Source organism: Panthera tigris, chromosome C1 (assembly GCF_018350195.1).
Source record: "Panthera tigris isolate Pti1 chromosome C1, P.tigris_Pti1_mat1.1, whole genome shotgun sequence".
NCBI classification, from domain to species: domain Eukaryota; kingdom Metazoa; phylum Chordata; class Mammalia; order Carnivora; family Felidae; genus Panthera; species Panthera tigris.
The window spans coordinates 36,764,324-36,789,840 of record NC_056667.1 but is presented as its reverse complement, the minus strand read 5'-3'; the positions used below and the strand labels follow the sequence as shown (position 1 = coordinate 36,789,840).

Sequence of the window (25,517 nt, the reverse complement as noted above, 5' to 3'; positions counted from 1 at the left end):
ATAGAGCTAAGCTATTTTATTTTTTAAATTGTGGATGTTAATTGCCTTTTATTTTGTCATCCAGACTCTCAGTTCAATCTTTAACATTGAGATGGTGAAAGACAAAACTGCAGAAGAAATAAGACAGGTAATGAATGAAAATGGATTGGCATACTTTATGAAAATGTGTGCTCTGTAAACCAAATCTGGAAGTAGAAAGCAGCATACATTTCTTGATACCTTTTTCTAGCCAAAATGAAAGGTGGTCATAGAAAGGAAAAGTGATGAATTACATGAAAAAGAATGGCATAAGAAAGCTTGTCCTTATTGGTTTTACTCCTATATGTCTAACCAACTCACGTTTCGCCTTTCTGTTTCATTCCTGTTGCCCACATCTTATTTAAAGTCATCCATACTGGGGTGCCTGAGTGGCTTAGTCAGTTAAGCATCCAACTCTTGATTTCTGCTCAGGTCATGATCTCATGATCTCACCAGGCTCTGCACTGGTGTGGAGCCTGCTTAAGATTCTCTCTCTTCCTCTGTCTGCCCCTCCCCTGCTCATGTGCACTCCCTTCTCTCTCCCTCAAAAAATAAAATAATCAGTACCGTTTCCTGGCTTGCTGTACTACCTGTCTGAATAGGTTTCCCTGCTCTTTTTTCTCGCCGCTTTTCCACCTCTCATAACCTTACCAGTTTCATTATGGAGAAGCATAGTATATTGGTTAAGAACACAGACTCTAGGCCAAGCTGCCAGTTTTAAGTCCTGGCTCTGCCACTCTCTACATGAATGACTTTGATAAGTTAGTTGATCTCTCTGGGTCTTAGTTTCCCTATCTGTAAAGTGAAGATAATAATAGTACTTATCTCTTAGAGGTATTTGAGGAATTAAATGAGTTAATATTTATAAAGCATATAGAACAGTGCCTGGCACAGAGTGAGTGCTACATTTGTATTTTTAAGTAAATGAATAAAAATAAGTATTTTGTTAGTAACCCGCTTGGAAATGTTCGGTGACTTCCCATATTCATTTGCTTGGCATTCAGAGTACTCTGTTATAGGCTCTCCTTCAGGAAACTTTCTGGACACTTCAAAGCACTTACCATCTATCCTGCCTGTTTGGTCATTCCACATGCCTTGATTTGCATTGCTATTTACATTTTCATGTCTGTGATTCTTTTCTCTCTAATTAGACTATAGTCGATCTATTGGTATTCTTTGTAATTCCATTAATTATTTTAGGTATATTGAGAAAATCAAAATCATAATAAAAGCAGTAGACTGTGTGTCAGGTCCTGTACTTAATGCTTCATATGCACTATTTCAGTAAATTCTCATAACTGCCTTGTAAAGTAGGTGCTATTACTTCCAATTTACAACTGAGGAAACTGTAAGATTAAGTAACTTAGTCAGTGGTAGAGCTGGGACTCAGACCCCTGTCTGTTTGACTCTGCTTCATATTCCCTTTCCGGAAGTTGTGCCAGTTGCCACAAGTTTTCTTCGGGTGCTGTATCATTTGTTTCAGCAGAAGCATTTATTGAATACCTATTAAATGTCAGACTGTATGTCAGACCCATAAATTAAATGAGAGAATCCCTTACTCTCAAGGAGTTTTAACCTAGTAGAAGGACAGACACAAAAACAGATAAGAACAGCACAGGTTCTAACTTCTGTTAATAGAGGCTTATGCAAAGTCTGTAGGAGACCTCAAACTGTCTTTGGGAAGAAGTGCCAATAGAAAGTGGACACCAAGCATGTCCTTTAGGAGAGAGAAAAGCCAGGCCCAAGCAGCTTGATCATGTGATGAATATCATTCAGACTTAAAATTTTAGACATAAGTTTGTGTTTGTTAAAAGCATTTTGAGTAACCAAGATCAATTGTGTTAGTAAACATCTGTCCATCCTATAAATTTCAGTGTTGGTTCATGACCTATCTACTAATATAGATTAAATAAAAATAGCTGGATGTGCTGTCCTTAAAATGAAAAGACAGTGTCTGACATGCAAAAAAAAAAAAAAAAGAAAGGCAAAGCAGCTTTAGGCTGCATTGACAGAGTGATTTGCCCAGGTCCTAGGAGGTAATAGTCCTCTATACTCTGTGTTGGTTAGATCATACTTTGATTAGTGTCTTCAGTTAGGGCTCACCCATCTTTTTTTTTTTTTTTAATTTTTTTTTTTATTAACTTGTTTTTTATTTTTTTAAATTTACATCCAAATTAGTTAGCATATACTGCAACAATGATTTCAGGAGTAGATTCCTTAGTGCCCCTTACCTATTTAGCCCATCCCCCCTCCTACAACCCCTCCAGTAACCCTCAGTTTGTTCTCCATATTTATGAGTCTTCTCTGTTTTTTCCCCCTCCCTGTTTTTATATTATTTTTGTTTCCCTTCCCTTATGTTCATCTTATGTTCCCTTATGTTCATCCCTTATGTTTTGTCTCTTAAAGTCCTCATATGAGTGAAGTCATATGATTTTTGTCTTTCTCTGACTAATTTCACTTAGCATGATACCCTCCAGTTCCCTCCATGTAGTTGCAAATGGCAAGATTTCATTCTTTTTGACTGTAGGTCTCACCCATCTTAATGAAAATGTTGACAAAGCAGAGAATCTCTAAAGGAAGGTGGCCTGTTCTTCAAAAGCTCACTCAGGTGTCACCTTGGCTGCGATGCCTTCCCCGACTTCTGTGCCTTTGCTGATGCTGTCATTCTATGCTTAGAATATGTCTCTTCTATGGTGTTTGTCTTCCCAGCCTCCTTGTTCACCCGGCTAACCCCTGTTCAGTCTTCAGGATACAGCAAAAGTATCCCTTCCTCTGGCACTCATTCCCTAACTTGGGTTAAGTGCCTCTTTGTTGCCCTCAGAGCACTTGTCTCTGGTTTGCATTATAATTCTGTTGTGCTAAGCACAAACCTACTTTATTTCAGCTAGTCTTCACAACAATCCTGTTAGGTTGGTTTTATTGCTATTTTACTGATGATTATGTTGATGTTATATAGTGATTTCTAATAATTTGCCCAAAGTAGCATGGCCAGCAAATGATTGGAGCTGGGATTTGCATCCGGGTCTGCCTGACTCCAGACACTGAGTTCTGAATGACTGATGTCCTGGCTGTCTGACAAGGCCCACAGTTGGCTGGGGAATATGAGTTTGGGGAAGGGAAAAAGAAGATAAAAGAGCATGTCTGTTACATACAGGCACATCACATCTTGAGAGAAATGATTAACAAGATCATGGAATCCATTTGTCCATTCCTGGCAGGAATTTGTTACAGAGTTACAGTTTAATCATCTAGAAGAGTAGATGGTATTAAATCTTTTTTGTAATCATGTACTAGTAATAAAAGCATCACGTTGGGTTTTCTTCCCTGTTGTCAAATAGCATATTACTCTGAGCAATGAAAGCTGTCACCATTTCTTGGCGCAGGTTGAAAAGATTACCCACATGTCACAGACACCCTCTCTTTTTTGTACAGATTTGGCAGCAGTATTTTGCAGCAAAGGATACAGTCTACGCAGTTATTCCTGTAAGTAGTTTGGAGGGGAAAATGAAAGTGTTATAACATGAAGGTCAGGTCTCTACCCTTAGCAGGCAGTTGCCTTTACTTTCCAATGTTTATTGCCTCTTGAGAACTTACATTTATAGCTCTGAGGGTTTTTATTATGCCCTAAACACCAAAGATTGGAAGCTCCATATGGTATATTTATGGCTCTTGTTTTCCCTCTTTCTGGTTTAGAAATGTCTCTTAGACTCAAGTCTCTGGCAAGGGAGCATGGTATAAGTTCATGTTGCTGAGCAATTTCCAAATGCATTTTACTTCTTTTTGGTGTTTCCCAGCCACGCTGTTGGAATTTCAGGCAGGGCCTCTAGCATAGCTTTTCTTCCCCTTTTGTCTATAAGTGACCTATTACTGAGCTGACTTAGAGCCTCCTCCTAGGCTTTTTCTGGCATTTCCCCTTAGCAAGTGGTGTTTTCTTTATTTTTTCCCTGCTTGAAATTGCTGTCTTGGAGATAGTCACTGGCCACTGCTTGACCATTGAGGTTTGTGTCTGGGAAGGGGTGCTGCTGGCTTCTTCTGGTTCGGTGCCCTTACAATGACTTCTGCCATAAGGAAGTATTTGATGTACTGGATTATCAGCTAGTTCTTCCACTATTCTTCTTTCCTAAAGAGGAAGCCATTTAAGTTAAGTTATATCAAGCACACAAATAGATACTGAATTTACATGTATGAGTTTAAGATTAAGGAGGTAAACTTAGAGATGGAAAAATAAAGCCAGGCCTTTTGGTTGCTCTGAGAGTATTGCTATCATTTTTTCCCCACCTCTTACACATATATACCCTTGCCCTTCATGAGCTCAACAGCCAAAAGGATCTATATTTTTTGTGATATGTTAGATCTCTAATACCGACTCATTGTTTGAACAGGCATTCTTGGCTCTCCCTCAGACAGCCTCAGTGGCACTTGGCAGAGTCCCTTGCAGAGTTTGGAACATTTGAAATACCCACTCTTGACGTGTAGTTCTGACAACGAGCAGCAAAACGTAACATCACATTTTTCTCTCTGTCATAAGAGGGATTTGTAAATAATAGAACTTAAGAGATATTTTTAGTAATATTGAATAGAATTCAATATTGGTGAATTTAAGTGTGGTTGAGGCCTTATGTCTTCTTGTTTTTGAATTTTATTCTTTTCTGACCTGTAGGAAGAGAAGTTTGACTTGATCTGGACCCGAGCTCAGTCCTGTCCAACAGTAAGTTTGTAGTGGTCGTATGAGGATTGCTTATCAATTCTACCAAATAAGGATATTTTCTAGCCAATCTCTTCATACTCCATACTATCTCACATGTTATAGTGTTCTGTTTATTTAAGAAAGATGCTCACATGCTGACTCTACTGATAAATGAGATTTTCAGCCTTAAGAAATCATGGGACTTATTTGTCCCAATAAGTGTCTCTGGCTTTTTAGCCCTGTGACACAGTGTAGCCCTTTCTGATTTGGATCTCTTTCAGTATAAGCGAATGTGGGAGGCAACACCTGAGACCTTAATAATTTCACCTTCCTTTAATGTTCTATTTTTTTTTTTTTTCTTTTTTCAACGTTTATTTTATTTTTGGGACAGAGAGAGACAGAGCATGAACGGGGGAGGGACAGAGAGAGGGAGACACAGAATCGGAAACAGGCTCCAGGCTCCGAGCCATCAGACCAGAGCCCGACGCGGGGCTCGAACTCACGGACCGTGAGATCGTGACCTGGGTGAAGTCGGACGCTTAACCGACTGCGCCACCCAGGCGCCCCTAATGTTCTATTTTATTGGCAGTTTCTTTTTGATTTTGGCCATGCTATCCTGATTGTATGTGCCTAAGGAATTATGAGATTGTTGCTGGAGTAATGAGCTGCCAGAAGACCTTAGGAAAAGGGAATTGGTGAGGTGGACCAGCTGATTTGGTGTCTGTAATAATTTCTAAGATTCTCAAATAGATTTTCCAAACATTGCTGAGAGAAAATAAAAACATCTAAGTAAATGGAGAGATGTATACTATGGTCATGAATTGGATGACTCACTGTCGTTGTCCTTTCCCCCCAAATTGATCTCTAGAGTAAATATCTGAGTCAAAATCCCAGTAGGCTTTTTTTCTTTAAAGAAATTGACAGAGTGATTTTAAAAATTATCTGGATGTCCAGAGGACCTAGAATAACAAAATGATTTTGAAAAAAAGAACAGTTAGAGGACTTACATTTCATGATTTCAAGAATTAATATAAAGCCACAATAATGAAGACAATGTGTTATTGGCATAAAGATAGACATATAGATCAACAGAACCAAAGAGAGAATCCAGAAATAGACCAACATGTGTGGTCAGTTATTTTTTAGCAAAGGTGCCAAGGTAATTAAATGGGGAAAGGATAATCTCTTCAACAAATGGTACAAAACAGTTTGGCTTTCCATATGCAAAAAAATGAATCTCTACTCTTGCCTCATACTATATCCAAAAATTAACTCAAAATAGATAATAGATGTAAATGTAACTTCTTAAAAAAGCAATCTTAGGCTGAATGTTAGTGATCTTGATTTTGGCAAAGATTTCTTAAGTATATCACAGAAAGCCCAAACTATAAAAGAAAAAAAAAATCAGTAAATCAGATTTCATCAAAATTAAAATTTTCTACCTGTATTCTCATGTTTATAGCAGCATTAGTCCCAATAGCTCAAATATGGAAGCAATCCAAGTGTCCACTGATGGATGAATAAACAAAATGTGGTATATACACCCAATAGAAAATTATTTAGCCTTAAAAAGGAAGGAAATTCTGACACATGCTACAACGTGAATGAACCTTGAAGACATTATACTCAGTGAAATAAACAAGTTACAAAAGGACAAATACTGTATGATTCCACTTATAGATCTAGAATAGGTGTAGGTACCTAGAATAGTCAAATTCGTGGACAGAAAGTAGAATGATGGTTGCCAGGGGATGGGGGAAAAGGGGATGAGGAGTTCCCGTTTAATGGGTATAGGGTTTTAGTCTGGAAAAATTAAAAAAAGTGGAGATGGATGGTGGTGATGATTGTACAACAGTGCGAATGTACTTGATGCCACTAAATTGTAAACTTAAGAATAGTTAAAATGTGGGGCTTCTGGGTGGCTTAGTCAGTTGAGCATCCGACTTCAGCTTAGGTCATGATCTCACAATTCAGGAGTTCAAGCCCACGTCGGGCTCTGTGCTGATAGCTCAGAACCTAGAGCCTGCTTCAGATTCTCTGTCTCCCTCTCTCTGCTCCTCCCCCACTCACACTCTCTCTCTCAAAAATAAGTAATAAAATAAGCATTAAAAAAATTAAGAATAATTAAAATGATAACTTTTATGTTACATATACTTTACCACAATAAATAAAAAATAAAACTCTCTACTTTTCAAAAGACATTGTTATGAAATTTGAAAAGACAAGCCACAGACTGGGAGAAAATATTTGCAAGACATGTATCGACAAGTGACTTGTACCTAGGAATATATTAAAAACTCACAACTTAAGAAGACAGGCAACCCAATTAAAAATGGGCAAAAGATTCAAACAATTCACCAGTGGAAGTGGAATGGCAGATAAGCACCTGAAAAGATGCTCAATATTATTATTCATAATGGGAACTGCAAATTAAAACCACAGTGAGATACCACTAAAATGACCAGAATTAAAAAGACTGACTATATCAAGTGTTGGTGAGGATGTGGAATAACTGGAACTCTCATATACTGCTGATATAATTGTGTAAAACAGTAAAAGCACTTTAGAAAACTGACAGAGTCTTTAAAAGTTAAACATATACCTGACATACCACCCAGTTATTCTACTCCCTAGATATTTTCCCAAGAATTGAAAGCATATGTTCATATAACACAAATGTTCATAGCAGCTTTATTTGTAATAACCAAATATTAAAAGATACCCAAATCTATCACAGGTACATAAAGAAATTGGCGGTGGGGGTGCTATGTGTATATATACATATACAGTGGGATAATATTCAGCAATAAGAACAAATGAACTATTGGGGCAGCTCAGTTGGTTAAGTATCTGACCTCAGCTCAAGTCATTTTCTCACAGTTCATGCATTTGAGCCCTGCATCTAGCTGTGTGCTGACAGCTTAGAACCTAGAGCCTATTTCAGATTCTGTGTCTCCCTCTCTCTCTCTGCCCCTCCCCCACTCACTCATGCTCGCTCTCTCTCTCTCTCTCTTTCAAAAATAAATAAACATTAAAAAAAAGAAGGAATGAACTATTGATACATGCAAAAACATGGATAGATCACAGAACAATTACACAGAATGAAAGAAATCATACAAAAGAAGTATAGGTTATTTGGTTCCATTTTTACAAAATTCTAGAAAATGTACCCTGACCAGGAGTGACAGAAATCAAATCAGTTGCCTGTTAGCTAGGCACTGAGTTTATGTCATCTAATAAAAATAAAATAGAGCCTGAGTGGTTGGTCATAAGGGGACAGTTCGTGACTAACATGGATTGGACTGTTTTTACTTTGTTTTGTTCTGGCACCATTCTCTTTACCACTCATCCCCAATTCTAAACATCGTAAACCTAAAACTAATCATTTCTTTGTGTTTAGAACCATGCTCCAGTATCAGCCTCAAATGATAGAATAGAAAGCAATTGTAATAATTGGAACAAAAGTTAATTCAGCATTAGAAAGTTTACAAATTGAAAAACTCATATTATCAGTAGAAGAACAGATAAATTGTGATAAACTTCTAGAGTAGAATTTCATACAACAGTGAAAATTAATGAGTTAGAGTTTTATTTATCAACATAGACAAATCTCAGAAGTATAGTGTGAAGTGAAAAAAGCAAGTTGCCAAGTGTACGTATAGTTTGGTAAGATTTAAATTTTTAAACATGCAACAGGTTTTTAAACATGTAATATTTCTTGTTTATGGATATGTGCATGCACTTTAAAGTATAAAAACCTCAAAGAGAATGACAGACACCAAATGCAGGATAAATGTTACTCTGGAATGGGATTAGAATGGGTGACAGAGAAAGAAACCTTCAATTGGATCTCTAATGCTTTCATTCTTAGGTGGATTGGGAAGCATATGACTATTTGTTAGATTATCATTTATGAATTTCATAATTTAAAAAGTGTTTAAAGACCAAACAGTGAAGAAATGGAGCAAATGATATAAGTGGTTGGACGTAGAACAAATGATTTTATTTATTCATCTATATCCTTGTGTATTTATTTCCCATAGTTTCTATGTGCACTACCAAGAAGGGAAGGTTATGAGTTCTTTGTAGGACAATGGACAGGTACTGAACTCCACTTCACTGCACTTATAAATATTCAGGTAGGTGGCCTGTACTCATCCCCTAGAAGAAGGAGTCTTCCTTTGTGGGACTATGAGCCCTTGCTGAGGTTTGAGGACACAGTATCTACTAACTCCCAGCAGTATTTGCTTTGGTATTGATGAATTGTCATACTTTGTGTATCGGGCTAGCTGTCTAGACCCTAGTCAATACCTAGAAATTGGAAAAGACCCCAAAACATATTTTCTGACTGCATCTGGTCTCTTGTGTCTCTTCCCCAGACCTCTATACCATTTGCTGCATGTGCCTCACTTAACAAACATGGGTGAACTATGATGGTTATCTTTTTAACCCTAAGGTAGATTCCATGTCTTGCTTGTGTTTTATTAACCAAGTCAGCACTTTCCAAGATGCTAGATGCATAGTTTCCATTCCATAGGTGTCGTTTTGTTTGCTTCCTTCCATCCTTTCTCTTTCTTTGTTTTATTCCCAAATATTAAATTAAGAAATTCAATCCAAAGCATTTGAAACTTTTAAAAAAGAAGTCAGTAGTTTAAATCAGATCATAACTAGGATTTATATTATATATTTGGAGACCAAATCTGGCCCCCAAATCCACAAGCTTGTGTTATAATGGCTTTGAACACTGGGGAAAAAGAAGTACAAGATAGAAAAAGAGTTTCTTGGGGCACCTGGGTGGCTCAGTCGGTTGAGCGTCCGACTTCGGCTCAGGTCACAATCTCGTCGTTCGTGAGTTCGAGCCCCGCGTCGGGCTCTGGGCTGATGGCTCAGATCCTGGAGCCTGCTTCGGATTCTGTGTCTCCCTCTCTCTCTGCCCCTCCCCCGTTCATGCTCTGTCTCTCTCTGTCCCAAAAATAAATAAACGTTAAAAAAAAAAAATTAAAAAAAAAAAAAAAGAATAAGAGTTTCTTCATTTATGTATCCCATGTGATTATATGCTAAAATTGTATCATGTTTGTTAAAAAAAACAAAACACCTTACTATATGCCAGGTGTTTTATATACATCATGTTTTTTAATCCTCACAAATGTCCCGTGAGATAGTTACTGTCATTATTTCTCTAGAGAGAAGAACATGAGCCCGTGCTAGGAAGTTAGGAAGCTAATATAGATGAGTGTGGTAATAGGTGCCAGGGCTAGATTTGATTGACTCAAAACTCTGTGAACTGAACCATTATGCCACTGTGTTAGGGATGATGTTCAGACTTGGAGACCTGTGAGACAAGGTCCCTGCCCTTCTGAAGCTCTTAGACAAGTATAAGAAAAAAATCCAGAAACATAATTATGATCAAAATGATCAATATATTTGAAGTATATGGGTGGGAAACTGAGAGGCTGAACCCTAGCAATAGTTAGGTATTGATAGTTAGAAAGACTCTTGCTGAAATTTAGAGATGAAACCCAGAGATCTTTTTTAAATGTATAGTTGTTTCCTCCTGTACTATATGAAGGCTTTAACTTTGAACCCAGCCTCTGTTCCTAGTCTGGACTGAGGTCTGATAACCACTACCCTCTCCACTCTTCATGAAATTATGATGTTCCCATTCTTCTTTTCCCCCCTATCTCCCACTCAGATTATATTTTAAAACTGCACATTACAAATCTGGCCCATGTGCAAACTCTCCAGCTGTTTGCTGCAGCTTAAAAGAGCTCAGTCTTCAGAGCCAGCCAAGGGGAGTAGATTTCAACTGTGAAATGCACTAGTCCATAAAAGTGGCAATTACACAGGCATATTGCTTTCTTTAGAACTTGATTTGGTAGCTGCTTGTGCCGTTTTGTTTTTAAATATATGGCCATGATGAAGGATTCACTGCCTACTGTAAACATTTTCTGGGAAAAAAGCCAAACACAAATAACACTGTGCAAACTGTCAGTTTCACAGTGCCTTGGCAAGCCTGACCATCCCCCCCACCTACTGGTCCTCTGACTCACTGGCCACCCAAGGGGCTGTTAAGAGCCCAAATTTCCTCCAGACTCTCTATTGCTCTGAAATTGCAGTTTTGTGTGGTGGTACCTTATTGAGCCTTGATAAGTGTTTGTCCTTACAGACCCGAGGGGATGCTGCAGCCAGCCAGTTGGTTTTATATCACTACCCTGAACTTAAGGAGGAAAAGGGCATAGTGCTGATGACAGCAGAAATGGATACCACATTTCTGGTAAGAATTAACTTTCATCTCTTTGGATTTACTTGGTGGCCCTGAAGGTACTATCCTTCTGCCAAAGATCATGAGAGGTAAAATTCCAGAGACCTACATGTACTTGTTTCTTACTTAAAGTTGGTCATAATTTTGTCTCGCAAGAGCTCCTCCAAGTTGAAGTTAGTGCAATCACTAACTCGATCACTTATTCACAATTTTGAAGTCCATAAGCTCTGAAAACAAGGTTTCCTCATAATTCATTTGGTCACAAAACCTTACCTGACTAGAACTTACTTGGTAGCTAAATCTTCATTTAAACTGATGTAAGGCCACTTATAGTCCTTATTAATCCCACTTGATGTAGAATAGTCATACATTTTACTAAGGAAATATTAATGTGTTTGATTATGGGGTGTTGCCTAATGTACCTATCGCCTTTATAGAATACAATAATTCTGACTCCAAAACACATCTGGCCCGAAGGGTTTCAAGTAAGAGAGTGTGGACAAGCAAATGGCTTCTTAAGTATAAGGAAGAGTTCAAAGTCTAGAATAGTTCTCAATCTCTTATCTTCCTGCACACTGTTCATGTGTACTACCTTCATCATACATAGTGATTTCTCTTCCTCCTTTTCCTGTAGAGCATCAACCATATGTCTATAGGTAATGATATCCATTGTGTTTGTTCTTTCTGTATATCCAGGGCCAGGAGCAGTTTTATGGTTCTTGTACAGCTGGTTTGTCTAGTCCTTGCTCATTTCTGTCTCTCTTATTTGGCAGGATTTAAGTTCAGGATGTCCTCAAGACAGTGGACACTTTAGTGCCTCTTCCCCCCCCCCCCCCCCCAAGATTCACTACAGCACCCATTTGTTTTTCCTCTCTCTCTTTACCAGCCACTTACAGAGAAGGAAAAAGTGAGGACACTCAGCTGGTATCTCATAGTAGCAGTAAGCCCCAAGTCTGGAACCAGAACTGGAACTCTTCTTCCCTATTATCCCTAAAACTGTTCAGTCCTATTTCTCCCATTCTTCTTTCCACCATCACACTCAACTGGCAGTCACCCAAAATCCTATCCAAGAGAATGGAGTTGCCATTCACTTAGATAAGATTTCAGGAAGAACAGATTTGAGAGGAAGATCTGGAGCTCAATTTTGGATATATTAAATCTGAGATAACTGTTAGATATCCAAGCAGTAGGCAGTAGAACTCCAGTGAGCCTGGAGTTCAGGGGGGAGGTCCAGGCTGGAGATATAAATATGGGAGTTGTCAGCAGGCAGATTATTATTTAAAACCATGAGACTGGGGGCACCTGGATGGCTCAGGCAGTTGCACATCCACCTCTTGATTTCGGCTCAGGTCATGATCTCATGGTCTGTGGGTTTGTGAGATTGAGCTGTGTGTGGAATTGTCTCCTCTCTCACAGTAAATAAGTAAGCATTAAAAACAAAAACAAAACCATGAGACTGAATGAAATCACCAAGGAAGTAAATGAAGATAAAAAGAAAAGAGGTCTAAGAACTGAGCCTGGAGACATGAGGAAGCTTCAGCAAAGATTTAAAAGGAATAGTCAGTGAGATGGTAAAATGCCCTGAAAGCTAAGATGTAATGTCTCAAGGAATAGGGAATGCTCAACTGGCCAAGTCTCACTTGCTGTAGTGCAAATGAGATGAAGACTGAGGATTTACTAGATGTCACAACATGGAAGTCATTAGCGAGCTTTTTAAGGACAGTTTCAGAGGAGTGGTGGGACAAAAGCAACATTGGAGTACATTTAAGAGAGAATGGGAAGAAAAATTACAAAGAGTAAGCATAAACAAGTCTTTTCAAGGATGGTTCTGTGAAGGGAAGGAGAGGATGAGACACCAGCTGGAGTGGGAGATGTGGGGACAACAATGTTTTTGTTTTAAATATGAGAGAAATAACATTATATTTATATGCAGGTGGAAAGATTCAGTAGAGAGGGAAATACTGATAATTCAGGAGAAAGAGGAGAGAAATGTTGAAGTATTTTTGAGTGGGCAAGTCTGGAAATGAGGGATTGATCTTTGCCAGAAATATCATAATAGGAGAGAAGCCAGAATATATACAGACACAAATACAGTTAAGTGGATAAAGGTGTGGGTGGTATCTTGAAGAAGTTCTCTCTAGATTGCTTAGAAAGAAAGGTCATCAGCTGAGAGGGAAGATGGAAGAATAGGTGTTGGACAATTGAGTGGAAAAGAGAAAGTGAAATGGTTTTCCAGGACAGAGTTGGCAACCACGGCCTGTGGGCCAAATCCAATGCATTATCTGCTTTTAGAAGGGCCGTGAGTTAAAAATGTTTTCTATATCTTTACATGGTTGGAGGGGGAGGGAGCAGAACTAAAGAAGAGTAATATTTCATGGCCTAGGAAAAGTGTTTGAAATTCAAATTTCAGTGTCTATAAATAAAGTTTTATTGGAACACAGCCATACTTATTATTTACATATTATCTATGGCTGCTTTAGGTCCACATCAGAGTTAAGTAGTTGCAACAGAGACTGTAGGGCCAGGAGAACCTCAGATACTAGCCATGTGTCCTTTTACAGAAAGTGTTTGTCAACATGTGGTCTAGGAGAATGGAAGAGAGACTGGCTGTGTGGGTACAGGCACAGAGAGAGGGCTGAGATTTGGATTTATCTGGGGTTATAGTTCAGCCAAGTGGTCTAATGAAGTATAAGAGACCGGGAAGTTAAAGGTGAGTGCAAAAGAATGATTGTAATTACTGACTGTGGAATGCAAGCTGGCTAAAGAGGGAAGTGAAAACATAAGGAAGGTTTAGAGACCATAAGAATTGTGAGTTCTGGTGGAGTTAAAAGATTTTTGAAGGTGGGAGTGAGCTTAAAAGATAGGAAAATATAGACCAACTGTGGATGTTTCAAATTGAGATTTGGAGGGGATATGGTTACTGCTAATGACAAGGTTTAAGATTTGACCACAGGAAGGAGGGAGTAACACAGAGACTTTCTTTTCTGGACTTTAGCAAAGCCCAGCATCTAACCATATTGAAAGTGTGGACTCTAGAGGTCACAGGAGGCCCTTCTGCTCTGGCATTTTTACCACCTCACTCTGGTGGTCTCAAACTGCAGCACAGGCCTCATCAAGATTAAAATTTGCTTCCTGGCCTTATAGTATTGGACAGCATGCCAAACAATATACATTTGCCTCATAGAAATCAATGTGACTGTGAGTTTCTTACTCGCAGTACAGAACTAGACATGTTAGAGTTTATTGTAGAGCCTGTGACTCCGAGATGGGAAATATAGAGATGTAATATGAATATATGATCCCTTGCTGCTCTTTCATGAATTTGCACTTTGGCATAATACTTCCAAAAACAGTAAGGCAAATGAAGAGAAACATACAGAATTGAGAACTGATAACTTTAATGCCGAAATTTAGTAGAATATTTGAAAACCTTATTTGGTTCCACCTCTGTGTCAATAGATGATTTCATTGGAATGCAGTCAGTGCTAGGGTAGAGTACTGGGATGCTTATGCAGGGGGCATTTGTTACCTGGCCCAGGAGGAGGAAGGAGATCCTAGATCCCTGGGCTGAATCTCAAAGATGAGCAGGAATTTAGCCAGATAAAAAGGGAGGTGAGGGAGAATGTTCCAGGCAAAGGGAATAGCAAAAGTACATGCTCGGAGGCATAAAGTGACTGGAGGTATTACAGTTTGGTATCATATATGTATGTATGTATATATATATATATATATATATATATATATATATATATATATATGATATTTTTTGTACATATATATATGATTTTTGATATAACTAATATATTAAAAGGAACATTTGGTGGGTTGTGTGTAGAGGTTTAGCTTTATCCTGAGAACATGAAAGTGTCATTAAAGGTTTTTGAACAGGGAGTGACCATAAAAAGTTGGACATCAAGGCCATTTACCTTAATTATTTGCTTCCTAAATATATTTTAGTTCTAGCCTAGTCAGTATGATCATTTAGAAGACAGTTGCAATAGTGTTAGCAAGAGATAGGGAAGACCTGAAGTAGAGTAGTAAGGGTGATGGAGAGAGAGGGGCCCTAAAAGTAGATAGTAAAATGGACAGGATTTAGTAAGTTGATAGTATCTATGAAGATTGAAAGAAAGGGAAGAATCAGTCTATTTAATATACCTCCTTATTGAGCAACATAGGAATGAATATGTTTATCTTCTTGGGTCCTAGAAAGGGAGACTATTGCTTCATATTGAGACCTAAGGCAGGGGGAGGGGGCTTTCCATAACCCTCTGTGAGAGACAAATACACATGTCTCCCATACTAGTGGTTAGAACCCTTTATCCAAACAAAATCTTATTTTGTAAAATCTCTGATATAACAGCCGACACAGGTAAAGGGACCTGAGCCACCTCCACAGAGCCCCTAGCACTCTGCAGTGTGGACAGCACTGTTCTAAAATGAACACAGCTAAAACTACCCTTACCTCCAATATTCTGAGCCTTGAATTAAAGTTGATAATTGGAGGTCCCTATAGTTCATAGGACCAGAAAGTAGTGGTATCTGCCTCCAATTATGGCAGTGCACTTGCTTTAGAAATGGTTTACTCTTGAGGCATGTTTGAGTAGAGGAAAGGTAAAATTGTTGAAGTAGTTGTCAGTCTTGACCAGTCTTAATTATCTTGCCCCACCAGAAACAGTATCAGGATGAAGTAGAGGGAGTACCAGTCTAGCAGTCCAGAGGACTGGTCCTGGCTCTGCCATTTGCTAGTCATATGACCTTGGACCCATCCCTGAACCTCATCTTCTTTTACTTCCTGGCCTATTAAATGAAGACTGGGTGATCTCTGAGGCTCCTTCCAGCTCTAAAATTCTATTAATTTGAAATACCCAGAGTTTTGGAAGAAGGCTTTTGATTGAAAATCCAGTCTCAGAGATTAGTCCCTGCCTGTGAGAAATGACCTGAAAGCCCCATGGGAAGGAATGGAGGTAAAGCAGCCTATGGTATTCATAAATCCATTTTCATCATTCTGCAGCTAGACATAGCACACTTTTGGCAGTTAGTTTTAGTGGGAATTTCCCACTATCTTTTGCAGTTGGGTTTTGGCCATATGAACACAGTGATGATGAGTAAGTGCCTCTGACCAGCTAGAACTAGAGGATTGCATAGGAAGCAAAAGTAATAGTTGTTTGAGGTAGTTCTTTTGTAAGGTTTTGAGAGAGTACCTTGTGTCCTGACCCTATCTCTGTTACATAGAGTGAGTGTACCATTTCCCCACCGCTGAGCTTTAGAGAAGGTGGACCCTTCTCTTCCGTGGAGCTTTGCTGGTAGATTTGCATAGCAAATTATTCCAAAATTTAGTGGCTTAAAACAAAAAAATTTATTACCTCACAGTTTTTGTGGGTCAGGAATTCAGGAGCAGTACAATTGGATGGCTCTGGGCATAGAGTCTCTCATGAAGTTGCTGCCAGGATGTTGGCTCAGGCTGTAGTTATCTGAAAAGAAGGTTGATTGGGCTCAACGACACACTTCCAACCCCATGGCATGGCTGTTGGCAAGAAGCCTCATTTCCTTGCCACATCGGCTTCTTCATAGGGCTACTTCAATGTCCTAATGACTTTGGCAACTGACTTTCCCCAGAGTAATTCAAGAGGGATAGCAAGACACAAGCTGCAGTGTCTTCTGTGACTTAGTAGAAGCCATTCTTCATTTCACCGTGGTCCATTTGGAAGAAGCAAGTCAGTACGTACAGCCTACACTCAAGGAAAGGGAAACTAGGCTCCCTCAAAGAAAAAAGTGTCTTAGAATTTGTGGACAAACTGTAGAACCACACAGCTGACTTTGGCACTAGTTTTCTGACTGAGGTGGTTTCAGGAACAGTGTTTATTCAAGAGTATGTCTGGTTAGTCAAGAACTTAGTACTGACTCACAAACTGGTTCTTAGAGGTGGGTAACTATTGCTCTTTTTCCCTCCCTTGAGATATACCTAACAGTTACTGAGGAACTGAATGAAAAGGAACATTTTTGACATATTTGTTACTTTATTCAGCAAACATTGACCAGATGTGACCATGTGCAGGAATGTAGAGCAAGCACATACTTTGAGGAATTCATACTAGGGAAGACACAAAAAAAGCAAAAGAGGGAAAAAAAGGACATACAATTTAATATGATACATACTATGGTAGAGGTCAGCATGGTGTAATTTGGATGCACAGACAAGGGGCACCTAACAAAGACTTGGATGTCAAGGAGTCAGAGAAGCTTTCTGGAAGCAGTGACTCCTGGGTAAGGCCCCTCCACCTGCCACAGGACTCAGAGATAGAGCTTTATGGCCCTGTGCAGGGAAGGACCTCATTACTCTTTCTACCTTACAGAATGTTGCTGAGGCACAGTGCATTGCCAACCAAGTTCAGCTCTTCTATGCCACTGACCGGAAGGAGACCTACGAGTTAGTGGAGACCTTTAACTTCAGACCAAATGAATTCAAATATATGTCTGTCATCGCTGAATTGGAGCAAAGTGGACTTGGAGCAGAACTGAAATGTGCCCAGAACCAGGATAAGACTTAGAGCTGTAAGGATTGGCTTACGGCGTCTGCTCAGCCCTGGATAGTTTTCTAAAGCCCACCTGCCCCCTTGAACTTTTGGAGCTTAACAGGTATAAGGAGCAGTCTCTAATGAGTTGACCTGTGTGCTTATTGCAAGAAGTAGTCATGGAAGTGAGCCCTTTTACTTGATATTCAGGAATGAAGGTAGCAGACATTCTGAGAATTATCTGCCAGCGTATTTAAGCTTTCCTTTTTAAGTGTTTGAGGTCATAACCAGAGAGAGCTAAGGATCCACAGGATGGTTGATTTGACTTTACACAGTGTAATAGTGCTATGTACCGTACAGCTCCCAAATGATTAGTTCCTCATATGTATAAACTTGTGACAGGGTAATAAGCTTGATGACCTGCTGTAGTTAGACGTGGGCTTTGCATACTCTTCCTGTGTGCCCCTTGGCTGACCAAAGGCATAGCCCAAATATCCTGTTTAGAATCTAGAACAACCAGATATTGCTATCAGGATTAAGACTTAATGTACATGTCCCCAGAGTTGCCTTTAGTGTAGCTGGTTTGGAGGGTCTTGTAGATTTCAGGTGTAGTTAAATACACCAGTATGGTGCCTGCGTACTGTTAAACTATAGTTTGTGGTACCTCCTCCTCTAGAAGCTGTGTATTTGGAGGGGGGGGAGTCAGTACAGTGTCAACAAATCAACACTTCTGTAAGGAAAGGATTGATCCAGATTTGCATGTTTTGCTTTGTTTGTTTTAAACAACTCTAAACCATGCCAGTATTAAATGAAAAAGTAGGTGGAAGCAAATGTTCCCAGATTGGGTGTGGGGAAAATGTAGCAATAAAATAAAGTCTGGCTTACAGTCTTTTTACACTAAACAGTGAAATCTAACCTCTGTGCTGCCCTTGGTGTCAGTGTGAATCAGTGGACTGATCAAAACCTATCTTTGGACTCAGCAGTTGCTTGAAACGCCAAATACAAGAAAGGAGCTCTCCAGCGCTGAAAACTCACATTTGGTTTGTAGTGTCATTGTTGTGGCTCCCAGCTCAGTGATAGAAGAGGGTGGTGGTTACACACCAGCCTTCTGAATCTGAGGTACCAGAGCCCCCCCAGTATTGTCATCGACCCCCTTTATTATGCCTTTCCTTTTCCTGATCTGATGTGCTCCAACTTTGCCGCTCCTGCCTGCGGTTTGCCTGTGTGACACTGAATTGGTAAGTGAGAATGTAACCAGGAGTTTTAGACTATGTGTGTATATGTTCTTTATTATGGAAGATTGTTTATAGGTTGGGCCTGTCTCTAAGCTCTTGAGATGGGATTGGTCTTTCCATTGTTTTCTGAGCTGTGTCTGTTTTGTTGTACTTCTGAGTCTGTGTGTAGAAAGAGATCGTGTGTATTTAAGCTGAAAAAGCTGCTAGCCTTTCACAGTTTCTCTAAAGGTTGAGCTCTTTCCTAATGCAAATTCTGGATCTGCCTCTGTTCTGACAGTTCATTTTTTGAGAAACTTGAGTCTGGATGTTTCAAGTCCCAGGAATTTTTGACATCAGGTTGGAGTTGCTTTCATGGGTATCCAGCGATGTGTGCTTTTCCCTCTGGATGGACCCACTTCTTGGCCATAGTACATTTTTATAACACCTCCACCAGAGTGTGAGAAGAAATAAGATGATGGGAGAAGAAATAAGAATTAATTGGCTGCTCGTTCCTCCCAGCTTTGCTCTATATCCCCACTTGCCAGCAAAGAATGTATACATGGACAGTTATATTGGACATGGTCAAAATGCCATCTGGCTGTTCTTTATAACTTACCTGGCAAGATCTGGCAAAGAACCAAAAGAAAATTGTGACAGTCAGTAAATTTGTACCCTGGTGTGACATGATGTTACGGGAAGTGGACGAGTTTTAGAGTTAAGTGAATCTGGGCTCAGATGTCGTGTTGGGATTCATTAGCTCTGTAATGTTGAACAAATTATCTAAAGCCTTTGATTCTATTTCTCCATCTGTAAAATGTGGACCATAATAATATCTACCTCATAGGATTACTGTGAGAATTTAAACAGACTTACACGTAGACTACAGTAGAGCTTCATAAATGTCAATACCACTCTTTTCTCCTCCCCCTCCTGTCATTAAAGATCAAATCTGTGTTTCAGATGCGGAGATCATTCTTCATTCTGGTGTAAAGAGCAAACCTTATCTCACAAGTTCTCAAGCTTTAAGTTGCAGTAGAATTACCTAGAGCACTTTAAAATGCAGATTCTCAGGTCCCCCACCCTGCTGAATCATAATCTTTTCAGAAGGTGCTGGGAATCTGCGTTTAAGATGTGCTCCAGATGACTGGGATGTAGGTAATTCACCAGTCACACTTTGAGAACCACTGCCTTATCTGTTCTTCACAAAAAAACCCCTCCCATTAGCCAGATCTTTCTTTCCTAAGGACATTAACCTTAGGATTGGTTCCTTTGCTCTTGCCTCCCATAGTGGTCTCCCTTTCCGTACTTTAAAGTATAATTATTTATGTATGTATCTTTTTTTCCCCACTAGACTGTGAGCTCCTTGAGGGCCAGAGTTTATCTCCATTCCCAGTGCCAAGGACATGGCCTGGAACATAGATGATACTGAGTTGTTTGTTGAATAAATAAATAACATGGATTTTAGCCAAAACATGATCTTGTATGTGTACCTATATTTAAATACTCTGAATTTAAGTGAATCTCTCCACATCCACAGATTGGAACTTACTGAGTAGTAATATCTGCAAACCAAGAGGCCAGCTTCTACACAGTGTCTGTATCTCACCAGTCCGCTGGCATTACCACAGTGGGCTGTCTGCCCAGGACAATTCAGCAGGCACTCACAGAGCGCTTACTCCAACCGCCATGTAGGAAGATGAGTAGGATGGTCCCTGCCCTCAAGCTCTGTTCTGGCCACAGCCTGAGTCTCTTTTCCCTCTGCCATTGTGCTTCACATCTGGCACCTGGTTTTAGTTCTTCTGCTTCTTTCTTCAACCAGTTTGGAAGCAGGAACCACATGTTCTGTTTTTTGTAGTCTCTACAACCCTGACCTTATTCAGTCTTGGAGGAGAGGTATAAATGCCCACCCCCAGTCATTTAATTTAGCATTGATTCAGCATCCGTTAATATTTCTTGAGCGCCTATTGTATGCCAAGCACAGTTCTAGGAAACTGGGGAATACAACAGACAAGATAAATAAGGCCCCTGTTTTCATGGAGCTTATCTCCTTGTGGAGAAGACAAATGAATAAACCAGTAAGATTATTTCAAATACTGGTAGTGCTATGAAAATTAAAAAAAAAAAAAATAGTGTGCTAGAATGTGGAGTGGAGGCAGTAACTTAGTGGTCAGGAGAGCCCACTCAGCAGAGGTGGTAGTTGATACATGAGTTGAGGATAAGTCCCAGGTAGAGAGAACAGCAAGTGCTGAGGACTTGAAGCAGGGTCAAGCTAAGCATGAGTGTTTCTGGGTGCAGTATATAGGCTCATTCCCTTGAGGAGCTCACAGTTCAGCAAGTGAGACACTGACATGAACAACTATAATATAAGGCCAGTGCCATCTCAGAAGAGGGGCAAGGAAGGCTAAAGAACACTGCTGGGTACTGTGGGGATGCACATCTTGCCAGATCATGGCACCCACCATGAAGCACTTATGCTTGTAATAGAGAATAAGAGGTAGACGATATCAAGGTCTCAAAGAGTATGTGGTCCATACAGAGAGGCCCGATGAGTTCAGAGCTGACCTCACAATATATACACGTTAGCAGTAACCACTAGCATAGATGACTGGAGGCTCACCACGTGCCAGGCGCTTTGTAAGCCCTCTGCATGGATTATCTCAATCCCTAGTTGGTGAGATGCTCTGCTGCTCTCTACACCAACCCTGTCCTCCCCTACTTCCAGCTCAGATAAGATGGCAGCCTCCCAGTTACCCCTAACCCCAGCTCCAGCAGCCAGCTCAGGCCCTGGGAAGTCATGGGTGGCTCTTGAATCAGCCCTTGCTCTGAGACACAGGTATGCCAATCTTCCTGCTGTCAACTAAAGAATAAAACGCATGCGTTAAACATTTCTGATTTCTCCAAACTATTTCAAAAGGCTTCGTGTTCTAAGGAGAACTTGCTTTGTGCTGCATGGAACACTCTGGTCTTGGCAATTCTAATGTGGCACGGTGGTGGCAGCATTTTTGTCCCTGTTCTGCTGAAGGAGAGGCTCAGGGCACAGAAAGGGAAGAGGTGGCTTAAAGGTCATTGCCTGCATCAGGAGCCAAGCCAGGAATAGAAAGTGACTGTCCAGGTCCCAGACTAAATGGTGTCGTTGGTAACGTCCACTGAGCAGGCTCATATCCCTCACATTCACAGGGCTACCTCTGAACTCTCTGGACCTCAGGAACTAGAAGGGCTGCAAGAAAAATTGGTTTGAAGCATTATGAAGCCTCCCGGGCTCCCTAGGGCTTTCAGAACCAAGGCCCTTTGGATCAGCTCACAGGACACAGGAGCTTCAGGATCTGGTCAACTTCTCCAGGCTCATCTTGTGCTAGACCCCCACCCACTGCCTTAGCTCCAGACATTCTGGATGACCAGCAGTTCCTTGAATACACTGTGCTCTTCTTACCACTGTTCTGGTCTTTTTAGATACTTTTGCCTGCCTCAACTGCCCATTTCCCCTTCATCAAGTTAATTCGTCTATGTCTTTCAAAACTCCACTTAAGCATCCAGAGCCTTCCCTGACATCTGCCCCCCTCCCTGCTGCCCATTATGTGCTCCTCTGTGACTCCCCGGCATTTTGTGCTCCACATTTACAAGGCTGTCTCTCCCATAGACTGGATGCTTTTCGGAGACAGGGATCACATCTTATTGGACATTATCTTCCCATGAAGCCTAGCACAGAGAGAGAAAATACCCAGCGAATGTTGAATAAATTCCTCTTGGATGACTGCTCAGCTCAGACCACCTGTGTCTATAAACATCCCTTGCACAATGAGATCTAGCCCTGGCAAACACACTGCGATTATGTCCCAGCCCCAGGCAGCGGGCATTTTGCTTGCTCTTATTATGGACGCTGCACATAGAAAACAAAACCATGGGGCCATCAGAGGAGGCAACCAGCTTCAGGGTATGTAAGCAGGAAGAACTGAGAGACAATGTCCAAACTTTTGGAGCAAGACAATTATTTTAAGGTACCAGCACAGCATGTTCAAGCTCCTGTCTTGGCTTACCAAATTTTATTTATTTATTTTTAATGTATTTATTTATTTTTGAGACAGAGAGAAACAGAGCATGAGCAGGGGAGGGGCAGAGAGAGGGGGAGACACAGAATCTGAAGCAGGCTCCAGGCTCTGAGTTGTCAGCACAGAGCCCGATGCGGGGCTCGAACTCACAGAGTGTGAGATCATGACCTGAGCTGAAGTCGGATGCTTAACCGACTGCCACCCAGGCACCCCAAGGCTTACCAAATTTTAACATTAAAAACAATCTTAGCCCGGGGTACCTTGGTGGCTCAGTCAGTTAAGCTCCCAACATTTGGTTTCCACTCAGGTCATGATCTTAGGTTTGTGGGATTGAGTCCCACGTCGGGCTCTATGCTGACAGCACAGAGCCTGCTTGGGATTCCCTCTCCCCTCTCTCTCTGCCCCTCCCCTTCTCGCTCTCTCAAAATAAACATAAAAATAAATAAATAAAAGGATCTTAGGGGTGCCAGGATGGCTCATTCAGTTGAGCATGTGACTTTTGATATTGGCTCAGGTCATGATTTCAAGGTTTGTCGGATCAAGCCCCACATCAGGCTCTGGACTGAGAGCATGGAGTCTGCTTGGGATTCTGCCTCTCCCTCTCTCTCCCTCTCTCTCTCTCTCTCAAAATAAAAAAAGAAAAGAAATTAATTAAAAGGATCTTAGAGGGGCACCTGGGTGACTCAGTTGGTTAAGCATCTGCCTCATGCTCTCAGCTCAGGTCTTGATCTCAGGGTTGTGAGTTCAAGCCCTGCATTGGCCTTCAGGCTGGGCATGGAGCCTAAGATAGATAGATAATTGGTAGACAGATGAGAGAGAGTGAGAGAGAGAGAGAGAGAGGATCTTAGAGACTGTCCAGTTGCTAGTTTTCAACTGTGCTTCAGGAAATGCCAACAGTTCCTTAGAGGTGGGAATCCTGGGAGCCTGGTCCTTACCCCAAACTCAACCTGAGAAGCAGTGTTGTATTTACTGGACTTCGCCTAAGCTGTCATTTGAAGAAACAGTTCCCAAGAAAGGCTGAAAAACCGTGGTCTAGTTTAACCTCCCGCCATGACAGCAACTCTCTCTACAGCATCTCCTAGCCACTGGGCAACTGTTTGAAAACTTCCAGGGTCTGGGAGCTGTCCACCCTGCTAGCTGACGTGAGCCCTGCTGAAACAGCTCTGAGTGATGGTAAGTTCTTCCCCAACCAGCACTGAGACCTAGCCACCCCTCACTCCTGTCATCTTGCTGGGCTTCTTTCTGCCCACCATAGCTGAGCCTCCCAGCAAACTCTGTTCACTTTTCTACCTCACAGCCTCTCCTGCTGGGATATGACAACAGCTCTCAAGTTGCCTGGCACCCTCTGCTGCAGATTAAGCTGCCTTCTGTCTTTCCTGAGATGACTGAAAACCCTAGCCCCTGCTTATGGAAAGACTGCCTCACCACTGGGGCCTGGAGCTGAGCCTAAGGTCACCTACTGGGATGACCAGAGTGGATTTAGGGTGACGGTCCTTCAGGAGTTGTCATGGCCCACCTGGCAGTCATCTCCTCACACTGCCACTCACTGAGGTCACCTTAGTAACCCCTCCACCTTGCCCTTTTCTCACGTCCCCACTCCCACCCTCGACTATCTCCCCACAATCAGCTGTCAAACATGGCTCTTCCTACCTGGAACTCTTGACTTCGAGGCTTCTACACGTATCCTGATTTCATGTCACCTGGCTGGTTTCCATCACAGTGTTCCCATCACATCTTGACTTGAACCTTGACTCTTGCCCAGAAGTTGTCTCCCTCTCAACAGATGTGATACTCACTTTTCCTCAGCCTTCTATATCTGCCATGGCAGTTATCAGAGATAAGTGGTACCCCCTCAAGCATTTCATTTAACCACTGCCCCCCCCCCAAAAAAAAAAAAAAAAAACCCTTGCCTTGGTTTGAAACATCACTGCTGCATCATTTGGACTCTTGGGATCCACTGTGATCCCCAGATTACTTTTGCTAGTGTTGTTATGGGGAGACAGCATCATAGATGTTAAAAATTAGGTGTAAATTAGAATCCCAGGTCTGCCTTTGGACAAGTTACCCAACTTCTCTGAGTCTTTGTATTCTCATCTGTAAATTAAAAAAAAAAAAAAGTCTTATCTCAAAAGAAAAGGATTAAATGAGATAGCATATGTAGAGTGTTTAGCTCTATGCTTCACACATAATAAAAGTGCAGCAAAATCATAGCTGCTAGATTAAATACTTCATTTTTTCAAGGCAGACATCTCCACATGGAGGAGGTGGGATCTTCCACTTTTAGAACACAGATCTACTTCTAGAATATGGACCTACTTCTAAACACAAGTTTCTATTGTGCTATTTTTCTTGCACTATGTTTTCATTTCAAGAAATTCTTTTCTATGAATATAAAGAGACTTGAGCAATAGTTATCAGGTCAGAGAGCATGGCAGTAGGAATTTGGGGCTCTCAAGGCTGGATTCACAAACTGGCTGGTAGGAGCCAGGAGGGGAAGACTGGGTTAAGCCCAGACCAAAGTATACAGGTTGGAATGAGCACTATTTATCTGTCCTGATGATCAGTGCCCATACCTAGGACAGGGGAGAGAGTGGTAGGGGCAGGCAAATAAATCCAGCACCTAGGAGCTGACATCTGGGTCAGGAGCCAGTTGACACTTGGAGTTTCAGGCCAAGGTGTGGGGCCTGCCTGATTATTTGTAGATGGCTTATCGGAGACCAAATTCTTCCAGATTATAGAACTCTGCTTACTTAGCTCATTAGATTTAACAGTTTGACA

At 40.9% G+C, this 25,517-nt stretch overlaps 1 protein-coding gene and 1 long non-coding RNA gene across 5 annotated transcripts in view; both read left to right on the top strand.

The window, feature by feature from the left end:
• ATPAF1 (ATP synthase mitochondrial F1 complex assembly factor 1) overlaps positions 1-20,164 on the top strand; it is a 28,557-nt gene extending 8,393 nt beyond the window's left edge. The window contains exons 4-9 of one of the 2 annotated variants that reach the window (XM_042997012.1): positions 65-127; positions 3,451-3,501; positions 4,679-4,726; positions 8,749-8,844; positions 10,872-10,979; positions 17,321-20,164. In XM_042997012.1, coding sequence (XP_042852946.1) covers positions 65-127; positions 3,451-3,501; positions 4,679-4,726; positions 8,749-8,844; positions 10,872-10,979; positions 17,321-17,515 — 561 coding nt within the window. In that variant the 3' untranslated portion in view covers positions 17,516-20,164. The remainder of the gene's footprint in view (positions 1-64; positions 128-3,450; positions 3,502-4,678; positions 4,727-8,748; positions 8,845-10,871; positions 10,980-17,320) is intronic. The other variant, XM_042997013.1, reaches the window with a different exon arrangement.
• A 1,140-nt stretch (positions 20,165-21,304) lies between these two features.
• Positions 21,305-24,395, top strand: LOC122241140. 3 transcript variants are annotated; one of them, XR_006221127.1, is made up of 4 exons: positions 21,305-21,526; positions 21,871-22,688; positions 23,812-23,912; positions 24,037-24,395. It is a non-coding gene; the product is annotated as an uncharacterized LOC122241140 (long non-coding RNA). The 3 variants fall into 3 exon arrangements; XR_006221126.1 differs by lacking the exon at positions 21,305-21,526 and having other exon boundaries at positions 21,546-22,624; XR_006221125.1 differs by lacking the exon at positions 21,305-21,526 and having other exon boundaries at positions 21,546-22,688.
• Positions 24,396-25,517: the final 1,122 nt, after the last annotated feature.